Genomic DNA, 18928 nt, shown 5'->3' on the forward strand with positions numbered 1-18928 from the left:
TATTTATAATGACCGTGCTGTACTGCCCCATGCTGCGTTCCTCAGCGGGCGCTCAGCAGGCCTCCAACATCGCAGCCATGAGCCAGGCGGGTGAGTAAACTCGTCCCGAGTGGCTCCTCTGAAACTGAGGGGGCGGGGGTGGCAGTGGGGGGACAAGATGGCGGGGGGGGGCACCTCACAACGCCCCCATCGAGAGACTACGGAGACCAGGGCAGGAAAGCAAACTTAACGCTTCTTCAGCAGTGCAGTGAACAGAGATGGGCAAACTCGCCCTGAGGCTGCCCCGTTACCCGCCGAGCACAGGCGCCGTGCCCCGCACCCCCCGACTCTGCGGCTGTCCCCGTCCCTGAGGCGGCGGGGGGGCGGGGCTGGCGCGGGAAGGGGCGGGGCCCTCCCGGGCCGACGGGGCCCTTCCGTAAACACCACCCAGCTCTTCCCCTGCCTCCCCCCGTGCGCCGGCACGGCCCATTGCCAGCGCGGGGGAGTCCGCGGGAGCGTCTTCTCGTGTCACCTCATGTTTCTCCATGCTTAGTGCCTGGGCCTGGGCAGAACGAAGAGACGTGGATAGTTTCTGCCGGGATAGGAGGAGGTTGACTTACGTCCCTTAGGCTAGCTCACCGCTGGCAGGCAGGAAGAGGTGGCGCGCCTCCCCCCCGCCGCTGGCAACGATGGGCGTGCCCGAGGAAGACACTAATAGTCCGGGCTGGGTCTTTAAACCCGGGGGGGCTGTTCGGGGCCCCGGTGAGCGCCGCGCAGGACGGCCAGGAGGGACGGCGGGCAGCGACCGACCGGGGTGAGCAGGGCATGGCAGGGCAGAGCTGCGCCGGCCGGCGGCCGTGCCACGCGGTGGGGTGTCCGGGCACGCACGGGCGCTGAGCCGCGGGGTGAGCCCGGGTCAGTGCTGGCCCGGGGGCTGCCGCCCACCTGTGCCGTGCGGGTGACTGGGGGCGGCGGGCTGGCCACTCGCTCTGCTGCCCCTGTAGGGCACCCGCTGCAGCAGGTGGGTCCCGCAGTTCCTGCCCTGGGTCGGTAGTGCTCCTTTTGTCCCGTGTCTCATGGGCTTTCACCGTCCGCTGGTGCCAGCCGGCACAGGGCACATCCGCGGGGTTCCCCTCGTGCAGCCCCGGTCCGAGGGGCAAGGGCCCCCGGCATCTCCCCGGGACACGGGACACTAGGGGCGGGCGGCCGGCGTCGCCTTCGCTGGGGCTGACAGAGAGTTCTCGCTCTCCGCTTCTACCCTCCCCCCCCCGGGCCTGCCCTTGGAAACGTTGTTTGTTTTGGTCGGCGAGTGCCAAACTCCTGCCTCTGGTAACTATTAAAAACATGGGGCCGGGGGAGGAGACAGGCAGTGAAACAGATGGAGGAAGAGGAGGAGCCGCCGGCTCCCCTCGGTGTCGCTCCCCCCGTCCCGCGCAGGGAGCGGAGCGGGCAGGGCAGACACGGGCTCCTCTCGGGGCTGCGGGCAGGGCTCGGGGACACGAACTCATCCCGCTCTTACCGACAGTTTTTAAGCCTTCCTGAAGAGAAGTCGCTGTTCAAAGGGAAGAGCTGCGGAACTAAAAAGCTAGAGGGGAGAAATGCCGGCTGTAAGCTGTGGAAAAACAAGCAAGTAACTCTTAACAAAGACTCTTTTCTGCTCCTGTGCCGCAAGTGCTGGCAAAGGTGGAGCCAGTGAAAGGGAAACTCGAGCCCAGATGAGATTCAGTCGGTGCCAGGTTGAAGACAGTAAGAATGTAAGCCCAGTAGGATAAACAAAGTTAAGACCTTTATAGTGGTAAAACTAGACTGTGCACTCGTAAGTCCCTGCGTCCATTCACACTTTCTTTGAACAAAGCAGGGCTGTGGAAAACCTTTTCTTGAAGATGGCATCTGAAGGAAAAAACCCAAACTGTTCCAAACAGTCTTTCCCCCCCCCCCAGGTGCTTCATAAAGTAACTTCTCATGCAATCCTTCGGGAATGAAAAGTGTATGTCCTCAATCAAGGATTTTGCAGTCTTGATTGGTTCTAAGTGATCAGTTGGGTGAAGTGGTGACCATATGAGAGCAGGATGCCTTCAAGCATCTACAATTTTGTATTCATTGTATTTTTAGTAAAAGAATAATTCACAACTGTCTAAACAGCAGCAGAAACATGAGAATTTAGTTCTTCATTGTTAACTAGAATCTTGGTGTTGCTGCATTTAGAAGATACTTTTAGCTTGGTCTCCCATTTAGAGTTTATCATTAAAAAACCTGCAATATAGTAATGAAGGCCTCTGTGAAGATACCCAACCTAATAAGAATGTAAACATCAGTAACTTTTAATGCAGAAGAGTAAAGCAGGTTGAAAACGCAGGCTGATCCTTTTAATAGAATAGGTAGGATATTAAGCTTTGCATTAAAACAACAGCCTAATATGTAATACCTAATGAACAACTCAAAAAAAAAAGTATTGTCTATTCAAGATGGTGAGTTACAAAGAGATATTAAAAGGCTAAAGAGCTTTTTGAAGTATTTTACATGGCCATTATACTATTTTAAACTTAAAATTACTTATGAAGTTGGCCATTACTAATTCATGAGAAGCTCTGTGCTGCCTACAAAAGTATAAGGAAAATCAACTCTTCCAGTGTATGCTATAAAGAAAGGACTGACTCAGTTGTCTTTTGTTGTAACTAATTAGAAATGCCTTTTTTGGTTTGTACTTGCCTTTGATATGCTCAACAGCTCTATTTTGCCTAAGTGCTTTAGCTGTTAGGCAGCATATAGAAAAAAAAAAACTACAGTTGGCATGTCCAGATTCTGCTTGTATATTCATGTATGTTTAGTTTGGTGTGTTTATCTTTTAAGCTTAGAATTTAGCAATAATGTTCTGAATTTGCAGCATACACCCATTCTTCCTTCCCATTGTGTTTGAGGCATCCTCCTATGAAATGTATTTACTGTGGCAAAAGATTGCAATAATTTTTGTGTGTCATCCCCTATTGCAGTGTTGAAACTTCTTATTTGAGTTAATCCTTCTGAATTCTGTCAGCTCTGCTATCTGCATGTGTGTGTGTATTGTATATGTATATATATACATACATATATACATATATTGTATATGCAGATATGGTCCTGTACATCAAGATATGTCTTGGGCCTCTTTGAAATGCAAGTATTTATTGCCAAAAAAAATCCTTTTCTGGGACTAGTGTGTAAGGGCTTAATGTATGTAGACTTCTAATTTCTACCTTAACCATTTGCCCTTCTTGGGAATCAAGATTTGAGTGGAAGATGGCAATGCTGACTTGCCTTCATGGCTGGTTTAGTACTTCTCTTAGGAGCACCTTGTAAATCTGAATATTTGTTACCATTATTCCAGTTTTAGGAAGTTCTTGGAATGATGATGTATAAATTGTGTGAGAATTCGGGGGTTTTAATGGTCATTTAACTTCTTCCATGTACTTAACACCGGGACTGAAGCAGTAGACTCATCTTGAAGTGCTCATACTAGGCGAGTGATTTACAAGACTCTTTGTGCCAGTTCACTGCTACCAACGTTAATCAAATCTTTCGATGGACCACATGCAACATTAACCTTTTGGAGGTTAGTTATTTATGTGTAAATAAAGGGGTGTTATACGTGATTGAAGCCTGGAAATATTGTGTTCTCATACTGATCCAGAAAAAAATAGTGGGAGGGTAGAGTGAACTTTGCAGGCTCTGTGGGGTTACTGAGTGATTCCACATCAAGAACCTGGAGTGTGTTCGACAGATGGGTTACTTGTCACAGCTAGTCTCTGGTCAGCACTGACTTTGAGATCTGTAACACACATTTTAATTGAAGGAATAGTCCCTCTTCTGTAGCATTAACTAGTGATGACTCATTTCTAATTGTAACATAATACAATTCCCAAGCCAAAATATCTCAGCCTCCTGGGTTTTTTAGGTTCCCTCGCAACTCTGTCTTGTTTGGTCAGTCCTGTTTTAAATACGTCCTTGTTTTCAGTTGGTTGGTAGAAATTACAGAATTGCTGTTCTAATAAGAGTTATGATGTTAAGGATCACAGGTAATGCTTCAAGTCTCGAATGCACGACCTCTGTGTCCTAGGCTGTCCTCTGTATCCTACTGGCTTCTCCAGCAGGGTAATAAACTATTAGCTGTATTCTTGCTAACAGGATCAATTCTTTTCACAAAGAAACAGCAAGAAGTATGACATAAATAAGGGGCTCAAGTGCATCCTCTTTCCTCTTGGGAGAGGAGGAAGAGTAAACATGCACTTAAGAATTGTTAATCATCTCAATTAACAGGGAAGTGCTCATCAGTGTAATAGCTTGTCAAGTTACAAAGGCCTGTTCAGGATGAGCTGGTACCCAAAAAGTCAAATGCTCTAAGCTGTAACTAGGTGCCAGCATGAAGAGATCTTCATTCTTACTACCTTTTGTCTATCCCAGGACCCCACAATATGTTGACTCACATAAGTACACACAAAGATCATCCTTTTATTGCCAAAAGTGGCTTTTTCCAAGTTCAGCAGATGCAGAGTGCAGTATTCTCTGCTACTGGAGTTGATGCAGTTTAATCATAAATGAAATTATATTAGTTAAATTTGCTGGTGGAAGCCATTGTTGGCTATGTCTCTTCATAAAGTTTACTACAGAATGCTTCCTGGCCATAATTAGAGATGGACAGCTACTTTTGGTATCTGGGCCAAATTCCTTTGGTAGTAATTACATATGACTTCCAGCTTCTCATTTTAATAATATAATGAATATATTTTTTGCTTCCTGTCATACAGCTATTAATCATCTGTATGACACTGTGCAACTGTCCAAATTTTCTGCAGTTGCAGATTATATGCCTGAAAGGCAGTTTCTTTACATAGACAGAAGGACTATGAAGTGTTACACTTCACTGGTGGTTGTCTATGCTAAATATAACGTTAGAGGCTCAGAGTTGCCATTTGACTGAAAACAGAAAACTTATCCACCCTCACCCCTAGGAGGAGTGCTTTTTGTATCTGTGCCATTGTTGATCTTATTCTGAGCACAGACCCACCTAAAGCAGCAGGCCAGACCTCCAGCTACACCCTGTCAGAAATGTAGTATTCTAAATTACTTGCAAATTCTCCCCCTGCAACTTCTGTGTTTGCTTCACAAATGTTACACTCGGTGCTGTCTGTTTGTGGAAGGAAGCTCATTGCTAAACATCACTTGGTGAAGTCAGATAGGGGATGGTAACATCATGAGATGCCTTTATGGACATTGAAAACTTAGAAAATTCTTGCAACAAGCAGTTTCAGGGGTTACTGTGGGGAGTCTTTAATTTTTTTAAATATAACCAATTTACAGACTATCTCTAACATAATCATTAAGGTATAAACAGCTGAAGGTACAAAACTTTCTTACAGAACAGGTACAGTTTGCTGATAGCTGTAGGACTATGCATGTCAAGCCAGATCCTTTCTGTAACAGCTGTAACACATTCACAATATAGTGATGAGCATCTGACTGTTTTGAAAAACAAACAAAAAATGAAGTGTTGGTTTTATGGGAATTGTATTTGTCTTTCCAGGTCTCGTTTACTGTTGCAGCTAAAGGGAATCAGAATGCCTCTCAATGATGACCAGAACAGTGATTCAGACTCTTCACGCCTCTCGGAAAGCACAGCAGCTTCCAGCGACTCGGAATATTCAAGGCAGAGCTTTAACAGTGATTCTTCCAGCAAACCCAGTTCCCCAGCGTGTAAGCCTATTTCAACCTTAGCTGCATTGTGCATAGACCAATAAGGCTAACTTATCTTGTTTCTCTTTGCTGTCATGGGTAGAACCTGGGATTCTGAATCTGTTTAAGAGTATTAAGAGAAAGGCACGGCTTTCTCTCTGCTGTGAAGCAGTGCATCTCCTTGTGTGTGGAACACCACCAGCAGCAGTATCCATGGGGGTCTCCCTGGGCACTCCTACCCTTCAGAAAGTGTAAGAAAAGTGTGCCACCGTGAACATCCTATTCTTGAGCTAACCTTGACTTTGATAGCAGTCTCCCACTCAAACAGATATTGTGTTGTGCAAAGGGTGGGTTTCCTCTGTTTGATCCCTGTGCTTAAAAATTAATTCTGTAACTTACAGATTTGTAATACTATATCAAGTTATATGAATTAATCTCTAATTGACATTTTTCTTTCATAAATATTAGAATCAAATGGAAAACGTACATTTGCACAAAGAAGATAATTTGAGTAATGATAAATAAAACCTTGGTTAAGATGTGGTTCATGTTTGTGTCTGTAAGCATTCTCAGACCATGCAAACTTTTTACATCTGTGTAAGTGAATCTTACATTAAAACAAGTCTTGTTAGTGGAGCTGCAATTGGCAGCAATTGCCTCTTTGTTACCAGTCTTCCAAATACTAAAGTTAAGTGATAGAATTTTGGGGTTTAGAAACTTTGGGAATTTGCCCTTGCTTTCCAATGTAGTGTTTGTTTTGTCGTTACTGCTTGTTTGTAAAAAATGAGTGTAACTTAGGTTCCACAGAAGGTGAAAGATCTGCTGATCATAAGTGAGGGGTTCTTCAGAACCTTCAGAACCTTCTCAACAGGCAATAAAACCGCAAAATAGCCATTATGTGCTGAGAATTATAATGGACATCTGATATCTGTTATCGACCATTCTTTTGATCTGGTAGATTTTACACAACAGTTAATAGGAAATTTGTGGAATGCAAGATCCTGTTTTAAAGGGGAAATAAAGATACCTTAGTTCAAATGTGTAAATACGAAATTGCTTCACAAAATGTTTTGAGGTTTTTGTGGTGTTACCCCTACACACACCCCTGATAAGCTGGGAGTTTCCTGAATTAGTGTTTTAAGAAGATATAAAGACCTGGTAATCTTAGGTCGTTTCTTCTTGAGTCCTAGATTTCAATTAGCAAGCAGTAAAATTTCTGTGTTTCAGTATTTTTCAATTGCACTTATCAACTACAGATACTTGGCTTGAATTGATCCTGTTTATTCCAGCAGCAAGCCCTCCCAAGGTTATTACATTTGATGAACTGATGGCAGCTACAAGAAATTTGTCAAACTGGACTCTAGCTCATGAAATTGCTGTAAATGCAAATTTTTGCATAAAACATGAAGACTTCCCACAAAACAGGTAGGAGCCTGAATTTTGCAAAAAGCAGCATTGGTATTGGGAAGAGAAATGAAGGGAGCATGTTCTGGGAGCTGTGATCCACAGCCCAAGGAAGATGTGGTTGCAGGGCATAATATCTGGTGAGGTGTTTCCCAACAAGTGAAGCATCTAAAATAGTTACCAAGGATGAAAGCTAATTGGGAGTCTTTTCTGTATCTAATTGCCTTACTCCACAGCTTTGCAGGCACGGTGAAACAAATTGTACACAAGGCATTTTGGGATCATTTGGAATCGGAACTGAACGAAGATCCTCCAGAATATGAACATGCTATCAAGCTCTTTGAGGAAATTAAGGAGGTAATCCTCCTTCTCCATGTTGTTTTGTCAGCTTAGGTCTGAGATCTCTTAGTTCACTGAAGGGTCTGCTTAACTTAGTCAAGCCAACACCTTCAAGTTCTTCCTTTTAGGATAAGCCATGGCTTGCATTTGATAGTATATTTATATTAACCAGGAATATGTCCACAAACACACAGTGGCGTGTTCACTCAGCTTTCTCTGCATGATGAGGAGTTGAAAATGATCTCTTTTCACAAAGCTTCACATCTCTGCTAGCCTATTTCCAGAAACATACTGTGAGCTTAGGGCATGAGCAGAACTATAAACATGACTGCACCTGCCTACTTAGACTTCATTGTTTGATTATCACACAGGTAAGCATACAAACCTTCAATCCTGGCACAATGCTAAATCTTCCAGAATTTTGAGTTAGTAAATGTTTGTTTTACAGGGCAGCCTCCCAGCTTTTGAAGGAGTCTAGTTGTGCACTTGCTTTCTGTTTTACTGACTCTGAGCATTTTTGGAGAACTGTACTGTGATCCTTTTAACAGTCCTTTTACCCCTGCTACCTTAGATAATGTTCAGTCTTAAAATGTGGGGTTATAGTCTACATATACTTGACATTAGTATTAAAATCCCACTTTCGTGTGTTTACTAAGTGGTTTGGTTTTTATTAATAAGCTTTTCCTTTTTCTTTCCCTCTCTAATTTAGATTCTTCTTTCCTTCCTGACTCCTGGAGCAAACAGGATTCACAATCAAATTTGTGAAGTTCTAGATACGGATCTTATAAGACAGCAGGCAGAACATAATGCTGTTGATATTCCTGGGCTAGCCAACTATATCATCAACACTATGGGAAAGTTGTGTGCTCCAGTAAGAGACAACGATATAAAACAGTTAAAGGCAACTGACAATATCGTAGAATTACTGAGGTTGGTATTGGGGTGAGGTTTGAGGGCTTTCTAGAGGAAAAACCTCTTCCCTCAAAGAGTTCTGGGCAGTGGAAATGGGGGGTAAAGCCTTAACAAGTGTTAAATTGTGTCAGTTTACATAACACCTGTTCTGACACCGTGGCCAGATTGTGTATCTTACTTTGTAATGAAAGGGGTAGGATACCTCTATGAAATTAGGCAGCTCTGAATATCTAAGCCAACAACTCTTGCAATAATCTGTGCTTCAGAAACTTTTTTTTCTGTCTTGTTCATCCTTACAAAATGAAAGCAGCACATTTGTACTGTTCCTTCTTGAAGTGGTTGTTGCATTCTTTCTCTGTCAGGCCAAACTTCAGGTAAAAGCTCTTTAGTTAAGATCTTATTACTTGAATTTGAGTAAAACATTTGCATAAAAGGGCATAAACCACTGTACTGCTCCTTGGGTACATGGAAATATTAAGAGTAAATGCTGGTTGTTCTTCTGTGGATGTATAAGGACCAGAGCAACTGGTTCAGAAGGATTGTTTATCTTGGTGCAATCAGGGTGACTAAAAGGTTAAAATCTCTTCGTTTGGACTGAAATTGATGTAGTTCCTGAAAACCTTTCTCTTACAGGATTGTAGAATTTAGTGATGCTACATTTGTCCTGTCTCTGTAACTTAGACCAATCCCTATATACACTGCTCCTTCATGTATTCCAGATGATAGGTAACATCTGTTACTCTGAAATACCAATGAAGGAGTTTACTTCTCTTAGAAGTTAAAGTGCCAATGTACACATACTTCACATGTGCTGGTTAAAATCAATAGACTAAATTAAACTCTGAGATTTTAAATTCTTCCTTTCAGACAAATATTCCATGTTTTGGATCTGATGAAAGTGGATATGGCAAACTACACAATTAAAAGCCTTAGGCCATACCTCTGGCATAATTTGGTGGACTATGAAAGAACAAAATTCCAGGAAATTCTTGAAGAAACACCAAGTATGTATTGTGCTATATTTAATTCAAACTTTTCTCTAAAAAGAGGACCATTTAAAGACATGCTGTGGAAATCTATAAGTTGCAGTTAACTTAGAGGAAAACTTCACTTTCTTGTCTCTAAGTAATGCAAAAATTTTTTGACAAGCAAGCTACCACTGGGTGATTGTTTAACTTGCTATAATGTTTATTTATCTGTAGTCTGGGGCACTTTCAGACAAACTTATATTTGCCAAACTGGTTGATATCTGAAAAACAAACAGTGACTCTTGCTGTCTGGATGCAGAAGCCCTACATAAGGATGAGACTTTTCTCTCTTTCATGCACGGCAATTTTGTTGTTAGTCTGAAGTAAACGTATAAAACCAGTTAGCATGTCTGAAAATTGGATGGGGTAGGATCAAGTTTTTTAATAAACAAAAGGCAGGCTCTGAACGAAACTTCTTGGATGATGCAAAGTCAACTTGATCCACTATTGTAGGTTTTGTGTCATATGGTTAAACAGTGTTCAGAAATACATCTTCCAAGAAGAATAAGTAAGCTTGCTAAAATCTGGAGCAGGGGCTTCTAAAATGCACTGAGCTCCAGACAGGGCCTGCTGTGTTTGTGTACACAGCCTGAGGAAAAACTCTATTAATAGCAAATTAAATGCTTTAAAGAGTTCTATTTCCCTTCACCTCTACTTTTCTGTCCTATGTCCCAACTTAAGTGGCCTCTGAAAAACAATGCTTTGGGACCTCAAACTTTGATACTTTTTCTACCTAAAAATCTTGTTTGAAATCTAATATATTATTGCTGGGTTTCTACAAACTAGCTAGAGTATTCAGGTGACCAGTGGAACATGATCAGTGGAAAAAAAGTGAGGGAGGGAATTGACTGAGCTGTTGACTATATTTGAGTCTTCAGAAGTTCAATTCTCTTATGTGTGCAACTCTCTTTTTTTCTCAAGGTAGTGCTTATTTTGATGAAGGCATGCAGTAAATCTGTGCTATTTGCAATACTTAGGTGCCCTGAATCTCACAACAGAATGGATAAAGGAGTCTATAGAAGATGAATTGTCATCTATTTCTGATGAGTCTTCATCGTCCCCTGGTGCTGACAGTAGTTCAAAACCAATTATTAGTCCTACACTGGTGCTAAACAACGGCTACTTGAAACTGTTACAATGGGATTATTGCAAAACAATTCCAGAGGTAAGTGTATTTTGGTGTCTACAGATTTCCAGCTATATGAAATAATTGGTGTAAATAATAATTTGCACTCTTGCTCTCCTTAAATTTCTGCACAGTAAATTTGAAATTTGGAGATTATATGCTACTCCAGTTTCTGAAATTTGAGACAGGCAAGTCAACAACTAGAAAAGAACAAGGTAAAGGTTGTTTTCCCTCTCTCCAGTCATAGCTCACCAGCTCCAACCTAAGAGCAGTCTTGGCTGTGGTCAAAGGCTGGGCCTTATAGTCATGGTACTTGGCTCTCTGTATCTTTAAAAGAACTGACTGTAGCATCCTGTTTTCCTAACAGCAGCAGGAATTCATGGGATTGCTCTTTAGAACAGAATAAGTAAAAACTTGAAGCCCTCTAAAGCAGATATTTATCCTTTCTCATGTTTCAAGAACCAGTGTTCAGTTTTTCCCTCCAAGTCCTGATTACTGACCTCTGCAACTTTCCATAACTTTCCATAAAGCTAGTGTGAAATTTGTCATCAGTCAGGGCTAAAATTTGCATTTGCAGGGAGGGCTTTAGCTACACTTAGGATGGCCTGGCAGAGAATTTACTAAATACGTGGGGATGCTCTTGATGCTCTCAGTCCATGGATAGAATGGAAGCCACCTTATTCTTAACCTTTCTGTGAACGGTTTTGAATAAGAGATGCACACAGGTGTCCTCTGGTGGATCTAATTTGCCAGACTATGAAGTTGCTACCAGCTACAGTTGGATGTTAATGTCCTTGCTGCTCAGTGGAGGGATATGATTAGGATGAACTTTTTTTAACCTAAAATAAGTCACTCCAGTCACATCTCGCTGTGGGAATTACTTATGTTCTTGGTATGATTAACTGGCTTTTTGCCTGTAGCAGGTTATAATATCATTTGCAGAACCTGCTCTGGTGGTTGTCAAGCACAGTTGTTCATCATTATCCGTCAGTTACAAATCCTGGCATTTTTCAAAGGACAGAAATCCAGAAGACTATTCTGTTTGTAACCCTGGTCACTGCAATGTCCTCTGGATCCTCTGAGCAGTCCACATCGTGGGCTGAATTGCTGGTTGCAGGCTTATCAGCAGTGGTGAGGGATGACATGCAATGGCCTCAGTTTCCTCTGCACTGAAGGCATTACTTTTCTTCCCACCACAGGGTTACTTCTGGTATTGTATATAATGCCACTTCATACTATACTACATATTTAGGGTATCTCACCTGCTGTCTCTTCTGGCTTTGCATATTTGTGATTAAAAAGAGTAATGCTTCATGACTACATCCTAGATCTGTCCTTTTCCTGTCTCTCTCCCTCATTGTTCCTAAATGAGTATTATTGTTTCAATTCCAGACTCTAATAACAGATGAAGTTCGTCTTCAGGAGTTGAGAGAAAAGCTCAATCAATTAAAAATCATAGCCTGTATTTCTCTCATAACAAACAATATGGTGGGTGCAGCAATTGTAGATGTGCCTGATTTTGCAGACCAACTGAAAAGGATCTCTCTTCCTCTTCTTGAAGGCATGAACAAGAAGTAAGGCCTTGTTTTTATCACTCTTATTTTTTTAACAGGAAATAGTTGGAAACAATTCTGATGTCATAGCTTGTTATTAGTAGGAAGATACCAAATTTTAATAATTGATGTATTCCCTTTATAATGTAAGTCCACTGTATGTTAGACACATGTTTTCAAAGTTAGATTTTAATAATCTTAATCTTGATGTTGGTGTACAGAATTTGGAGCCTAGTAATAAACTTCATTCATATACTCCTAATATTGGAGAGACTGTGGCAATACATTCACTAAATTGTCTTGCCAATTGCTTCAAACTTGTAGATAGTTCAAGTTACTTGGTTGCCTATTTCTGCTGCTGCTTGCACTACAAGCAAGTCTGATGTTATAAAATAGTTTTCCACTCTGCTTTTTCTCATGAAATGCTATGCACGTGGCCCAGAAAAACACCCAGGCACAAGGGGAAAGTGAACTGGTGCCACTGCTTGCACATTTGGTATTATTTTTCCCCACTATTTGGATCACAATTGGGTCCTTATTTTATTTTCCACATAGAGATTTTCCTATATCTGTAGATGTACATAAATCTGCAACGATAAAAGATAACTTTTCAAAATTCTCTCATTGCAGAGAGCAAGTTGAAAATAAAATGCAAAGGAGACAACTGAGGTCACCTTACAAGCTATGCCACAGAAACTGCAGAAGTTAATGCTTTTCTGTTTCTTCCAGATCTTTTGATTTGAAGGAGGCTCTGAATGCTATTGGTGTCCAGATTTGCAGCAAAGTGAACAAGTCTCTAACTGAGAGAGGTCTTCCCACTCTTAGTGAGGAAATGCAGAGTAATTTAATGGGTCAAATCGCTCATATTGTTGAGAAGAATAATCCTGTCTGTTCCTTGATTGGTTAGTAAGATACTACATAACTGTGTGTTAACTTACTCCCAGCAAGCTTAATCAGCTGTCTAGCTATCTTAAAAGTACTTTCTTACTGCAGTAAAATACTGACTCAACTAAGACTAAGGAAATGTTGTTCACCTATAGATGCTGTTCTTGGTGTGCTGCAGAGCATTTCTAGTCGCAGCTAGAAATAATTCTAAAAGTGCTTGTACAGACAAGCTTTGAGAGCCTGGTATTTTGGAGAAGAATTTGGGAAAATGAATGCTATTCAGTATCCTTTCTGTCTGTACTGGATTTAACTAATATGGAATAGACTCAAAGGAAAAAAACCCACTAGGTTTAATGTAACTTGCTGCAGTAGATTTATGCTGCATCCACCTTGTAGTAGTCAAATTTAAGAAGCTTTCAGTATTGTTTCCCACGGCACCATAGTCTTGGGAAAGAGTTATTGCTTACATTGTTGGATTTTTTTTGCTGTGCTGATGTGCTTACAAAGCAACTATGGCTTCATCTTGCGTTTACATTTGTTCTGAGCATACTTTCTATTCCATTTCAGACAAACGAATCCAGCTCTTCTTGAGAAGCTTGCTTGCTCTTCCAGGTGTCCAGAAGTGTATGCCTACTATGCCAGGAGGCCTTTCTGTAATTCAGGCAGAGATGGAGTTTGTTGGATCTCAGTATGCAAGCATTGTAAACTTCAATAAAAAAGTGTATGGACCATTCTATGCAAACATACTTAGAAAACTACTTTTTCCTGAGGCACCAATAGAGAAAGCAGAAGCAGAAACAGCTGGCAATTAAAAAATGTACCCTTTTTTTTATTTTCCAAGACAGTGGGGAAGTCAGATCTCTAAGAACAGCCTACGCCGGTGACTGTTGATGAAAAAGGTCTTGTAAAATGTATAAAGATAGTTTCTGAGATTCACTGTAAAAAAATTAATTTCAAGGTCATATATATATATATATTTTAAGAGAAAAAAGTTTGTTTAATGGATTGTCACTTGTAATAACCAGCGAATTATTAATTTTCATGGCAAACATTTATTAGGATTTGCAGTGGGAAAAAGCTGGCAAAGTACTTACTGTTTTGCCACCAATAAAACAATGTTGTTTTTCAACTCAAATATATTTACATATAGCAGTGCATATTATGCAATGACAAAACAACTGTAGATAAAATGTACTGTGCTTACATTGTATTTTTGTAGAGTAACGTCAAAGACAACAATTATGTTTCTGAAAATACTTCGAAGAAGAAAGTATAGCATAACTGCTTCAACCAAACCCAGGTTCATACTAGGCCAAGTTTGGGTACTCCTGCAGTTACTGGAACCAGAACTTTGCCTCTGTTACATTAAGGAATGCCAGTGTTATAAGGTGTTTGCAGTATAGCAGTTACAGAAGCAGCATTCACCACTTCAAGTAGGAATCATTGAGAACTTCTCAACTGTAATTGAGGTTAACGATAAACACATAAGAAACATGATGTTGGGGGGGTGGAGTAAATTTCTGTATATAATGTTTATAAGCATTTTGTTTATTCAGTGGAGGTCATACAGATCTTTAATATGTGTATGTACTGACCTTTGATCTTAATGGGTGGGTATTAAGTATTTTTAAGTTAGGTCTTTCTGACCTTTATTCCCAGAAGCACTTAAGGCTGACCTTACAATGTACCACAGAGCACCTCCCCCTTTTATGCCCTCATCCAACAGAATATTAGTCTTTCACAACAGATTCTTAGGTCTGAAAGCAAGAACCCAAATAAACAGTCATTCTTGAAAATGTGATTAGATTCACTTTTATGGAGTCTCTGAGAAATGCTGCTGTTTTCTTCAAATTCCTTTGGAATAGGCCCCAATACTTAGTTCCCATTTAAGGCATTGGGAATCTTGCATACAGAAAATTAATAGGCTTGAAATTGAGAAATGTGGAAGTGAACTTCTCCAAGTTTACACAGGCTTTATTTTGCATATTTCAGATTACTGGGATTAGACACTGCTGGAATACATAATATAGACATGTTCTTGTCTATGAAATTGAATAATTTACTTGAAAATGATATTTTAATATATTACCATATAATAGTCCTTTTAAGATGTCATATATAAAAAACCTCAGTGTGGTACAGGTTATAGCTTGTTTTTAATATTTTATATTACAATCTATTTTTTATGAAGAGACAAAAAAATAACCTGTAAAAGCTTAATGTGTCACACAGATTGTATGTGTACATTACTATGTCTATCATAGAGGTCTAAAAAAAGCTGGGCATTATTAGCACTGTGGTTTTGTAGTCTGTTTTTACAGGATTCTGTACCCTTTATAGTAAGGGAAATTAATTCTAGTCAGTTGTTTCTCAGTGTCCAAGGACTTTGGTCACATGTACATGATATGGAAAACTTTCTTCAAAATGCCTTTTTAGAAAAATTTCAATAGTGCACTTCTGTTCTAACCCTTGTAAAAACATTGCACAAAATAAAGATGAATACATATTTTAAAGGGAACTGTCTCCTGGAAAACCTGAGAGAAAGGAACTCTTAGAATATAATAATTGTGCCACTAGTTAAGTCAGGCTTGCTCACATGAATATGGAATTTTGATATGCAATTCACGATCACCAAGAGAAAAATGCATTTCAAAAGCAGTTAGGGGGAATTAAATCTTAGCGATTTGCTACATCTTGAGAAATACCTAAATGATTCTGAGCTTAGTCAAAAGAGGATTTTGTAACATTTGAAGATGATTGCTAATGCGATTATGAACTTTTTATCATAATACTTCATATACATTGTATTGTACAAATTAATATCAAACTATAGATCTTTAAGGAACTGGGAAAGCTGTCGTACTAGTTTTTACCAGTAAATACTCAAAAAGTAGGGTTCATCTGTGGGTTTTGGTGATTAAGATAACTTGCAAAGGGCATTTTATAGCATGGCCTATGTTTCAAGTGATTGTTTAATGTTTTTTAATGTTTCAAACATGAACATTGCATCTGTTTAATGTCATATGTTGCATGCTGTTTACGCTGCTGTGGCTGAAATGCACTTGCCTCTGCTCTGAAGTTGTTCTTGTGAAACAAGATGCCATTCTGTAGCAGCTTTCTTTGTTAAAAAAACAAATATTTGAGGGTTTGGATGTATTAAATTTTGTTTGTGATACCATCAGTGGTGAAAAGTTATTTATATAAATTTTCTTAAATGCTGTGGATTGTTAAATGCCAAAGGTAAATGACTGCACTAATAATATGTTGTGACCCTTTTTCTGTAGCTTCTCGGGAGTGGCTCAAAGGTAGAGGAGTGACTTTAATCCAGCTGCACAAATAACATTCAAAACAGCAGCTTGCTTAAATCTGACTAATTGGAAGAAGAATGTATTTGGTTTGCATGGCAAAGATGGAGGGGTTGGGCTACAGGGGTGGCTTCTGTGAGAAGCTACTAGAAGCTTTCCCTGTGCCTGACAGAAGACTTGCCACGTACTAAACAAATTTTCCAGACTGACTGTGCACTTTAGGCAGGAAACCAAATAGAATTGGTCTGAAATACTGCCTTTATGTTTAACCTGCGCCTTTATGTCCGAGATGCACAGAGTGCAGACCCAACTCCGTAAATGTTACTCACGTGGAAACTGAGCCAGAGCAGATGTGCGTAAGCACTGTTTTCACACTGCTTTTAAAGCATACTTAGCAATTACTGTATGTGAACTGGCAAAAACTTACTGCCACAGGAACCTGCAGAAATCACTGATGTTTCTCGTTAATCTGAAACTGGGAAAGATGAGTAGTCCCCTATCTGGGATTTTGGTTTCTCTGTAGCACTGGAGAGAGAAAGCAAAAGAGCTTGTAGGTGATCCAGCTACAGCATTCAACATTAAGATCAGAAAAAAGGCAATAATAATGATGATAATAATAATAATGCTTATGCCTCGTGTTGCTTTACATGATAAAAATTGCAAGAAATGAGTTTGTACCCCAACTGCTCTGTGTTCCTCCGGCCCTGCCGCCTCCTGGATCCCCGGCTGCAGCGCCGCGGGGGGCGGTGGCTGGCTCAGGGATTCAGGGAGGACCCCTCCCAACGCTGCCAGGCGCTAAAGCCCCGCGGGAGGAGCCCGGGCACTGGGAGGGGGGGGTCTGGAGAGCCCTCACTGCTTTCAGGCATCGCCCTGCCCGGGCTCCGCGGGGTCGGAACCTTCGGGCGCGGCGCCGGTGCGCGGGGGGACGCACTGAGGAGGAGCGCCGCGGTCCGTGGGTGGCGGGCGGCGATGGAGGCGCTAGGTCTGGGGGCGCTCAGCCCGGAACAGGCGGCGGCCCCGGTCAACACGGTGGAGGTCAGCGCGGGGGGGCGGGGGAAGGGGCGGCGGGCGCTCCCGGAGCGCGGCTGGGCCGGGCCGGGGTGAGGTGGGGTGAGGGGGAAGGAGCCCGCCTGCCCGCGGTGCGGGACCTGCGCTCGGCTGCTGAGGTGCCGCCCCGTCCTCAGCCTCTGCCCGGCCCGTGTCCTACAAACGCGGGCACGGAGGTTTCAGCCCTTTAAATCCAGCTGATTGTCTCACGTGGGCACAGAGAGGAGAGGAGGGCCGAATTTCGAGTCCCTTTGGTTCCACGGGGCTTTTCCTGTAGGAAGAGCACTCCAGGCGTGGAGCCTCCGTGTCCAGGGTGCCTGGCGCTGTGTTTTGCCATGAATTCCTCTACGTGCTCCTGCACCGTGAGCTACAGTGTCACACCACAGCCACGCCGTGGCCGCGTGCTCCTAAATGCTGAGTGTCGGAATTATGAGGTGTTGATGCTCTGTGGATATTACATGTAGTCTCTGCAGGAGCGGAGTGATGCGACCTCAGTCTATGCTGTCTGGGTATCTCTCCTCCCAAGTCTGGGATGGGCTCCCCATGCCGTGGTGAGAGAAGATGGGGCTGATTTAAAGAGGTGTTCCCTGTGATCATTAAAGAATAGAAATAGGGGAAAGTTTGTAGGAACCTTAGCACTCGTCAGCCTTGCTGAATCTTTGTAGGAGTCAGGGTTCTGGTGGGTTTTACGGAAACTTGTGTCTACAAGTGCTGCTCCCAGGACTGAGGTTCTTGCTTGTATTTTTTAAAGTAAAAGTCATAGGAAGTCTTCCCTTCCTAGGAATATAATTTACAGTGTTGACAAAAAAAATGCTAGTTGATCTTAAATGAGGACATAGTAGTAAGGAATTTTCTAAGAAATATATATTCTCACAGAAGTTGCCCTTGGAAAAGGCAGTGTGCTGAATAAATATTATTCAGTGCATCCTGAGTAAATATTGCATAGCACATATGGCTTACTAAGATGATCCAGGTCATTTTTATCCATTTATGTTGGCTTTAGAGAGTCTTCTTTTTTTTTTTCCTAAGTGGATCTGATTTGAAGTAATATTAGTGACTAAAACCCAACAATAATAATAAAACAGACACCTCAAGCATCTGAGGTGTTTGGTTACTCTTTGGAAAGATATTTCAAACTGTTTTTTGTTTTCAGGAAAAATGGAGACTTCTTCCAGCATTTCTAAAGGTTAGTGATACACTCATTTTGTGGCATGAGTGCTTCACCTCCATTCTAACTTTACATTTCCCTCTTCTAGCTTTTGCTGTTTTTCGCTATTCCCAGAATATCTGTCCTCACCTTTTCTGTGGATTTCACAATTATTATTATTTTTTTAGTTCTCTGCAGTTATGGATAAACTCATTCCATAGATCGGTTTCCTTGTTAATTTACTGATTATTTTGTGGACACATCCTCTTAGAGCTTTGCATATTTATATGGCTGTTCTCAATGAACAGAGTATATGTGTAATGGTTCCAGATTATTTTACTGTTTTACTGGCACTCAGAGACCCTATTCATGGTCTTTACACAAGACTGTGGTGTCAGGTTCATGGCCGTGTTTGTCATAGGCAGTGTATAACCACAGATGTGGATTCTGCAAGGCTTGAACACGTTTGTCATCTGAAAGAATTTAGCACAGATCCC

At 41.6% G+C, this 18928-nt stretch overlaps 2 protein-coding genes across 7 annotated transcripts in view; both read left to right on the forward strand.

Moving 5' to 3' along the window:
- The first annotated feature begins 590 nt into the window (after positions 1-590).
- On the forward strand, positions 591-16113 carry TCP11L2 (t-complex 11 like 2). 6 transcript variants are annotated; one of them, XM_027715173.2, is made up of 11 exons: positions 714-793; positions 3448-3568; positions 5537-5706; positions 6975-7110; positions 7326-7446; positions 8138-8358; positions 9208-9344; positions 10346-10533; positions 11887-12068; positions 12777-12949; positions 13500-16113. In XM_027715173.2, exons 3-11 carry the CDS (start codon positions 5571-5573, stop codon positions 13742-13744), a joined length of 1539 nt encoding a protein of 512 aa, XP_027570974.1. In that variant the 5' UTR covers positions 714-793; positions 3448-3568; positions 5537-5570; the 3' UTR covers positions 13745-16113. The 6 variants fall into 6 exon arrangements, with proteins under 6 accessions (XP_027570972.1, XP_027570973.1, XP_027570974.1 ...); XM_027715174.2 differs by having other exon boundaries at positions 717-793; positions 3445-3568; XM_027715171.2 differs by lacking the exon at positions 3448-3568 and having other exon boundaries at positions 591-793.
- Positions 16114-17173: 1060 nt separating this feature from the next.
- Positions 17174-18928, forward strand: part of POLR3B (RNA polymerase III subunit B) — a 75028-nt gene continuing 73273 nt past the window's right edge. The window contains exons 1-2 of the mRNA XM_027715229.2: positions 17174-17272; positions 18438-18470. Of these exons, the coding sequence (XP_027571030.1) occupies positions 17207-17272; positions 18438-18470 (99 nt within the window). The 5' untranslated portion in view covers positions 17174-17206. The remainder of the gene's footprint in view (positions 17273-18437; positions 18471-18928) is intronic.

This window comes from Pipra filicauda, unplaced genomic scaffold (genome assembly GCF_003945595.2).
Source record: "Pipra filicauda isolate LSUMZ 115617 unplaced genomic scaffold, ASM394559v2 scaffold313_size859762_pilon, whole genome shotgun sequence".
Lineage (NCBI taxonomy): Eukaryota > Metazoa > Chordata > Aves > Passeriformes > Pipridae > Pipra > Pipra filicauda.

Bases quoted from the DNA above. Each gene is read 5' to 3' on its own strand.
- TCP11L2 (XM_027715171.2), top strand. From the start codon at position 669: ATGGGCGTGCCCGAGGAAGACACTAATAGTCCGGGCTGGGTCTTTAAA. The intron at 5,707-6,974 runs GTAAGCCTATTT...TGTTTATTCCAG, and splicing joins CAAACCCAGTTCCCCAGCGT to CAGCAAGCCCTCCCAAGGTT. The intron at 7,111-7,325 runs GTAGGAGCCTGA...CTTACTCCACAG, and splicing joins GAAGACTTCCCACAAAACAG to CTTTGCAGGCACGGTGAAAC.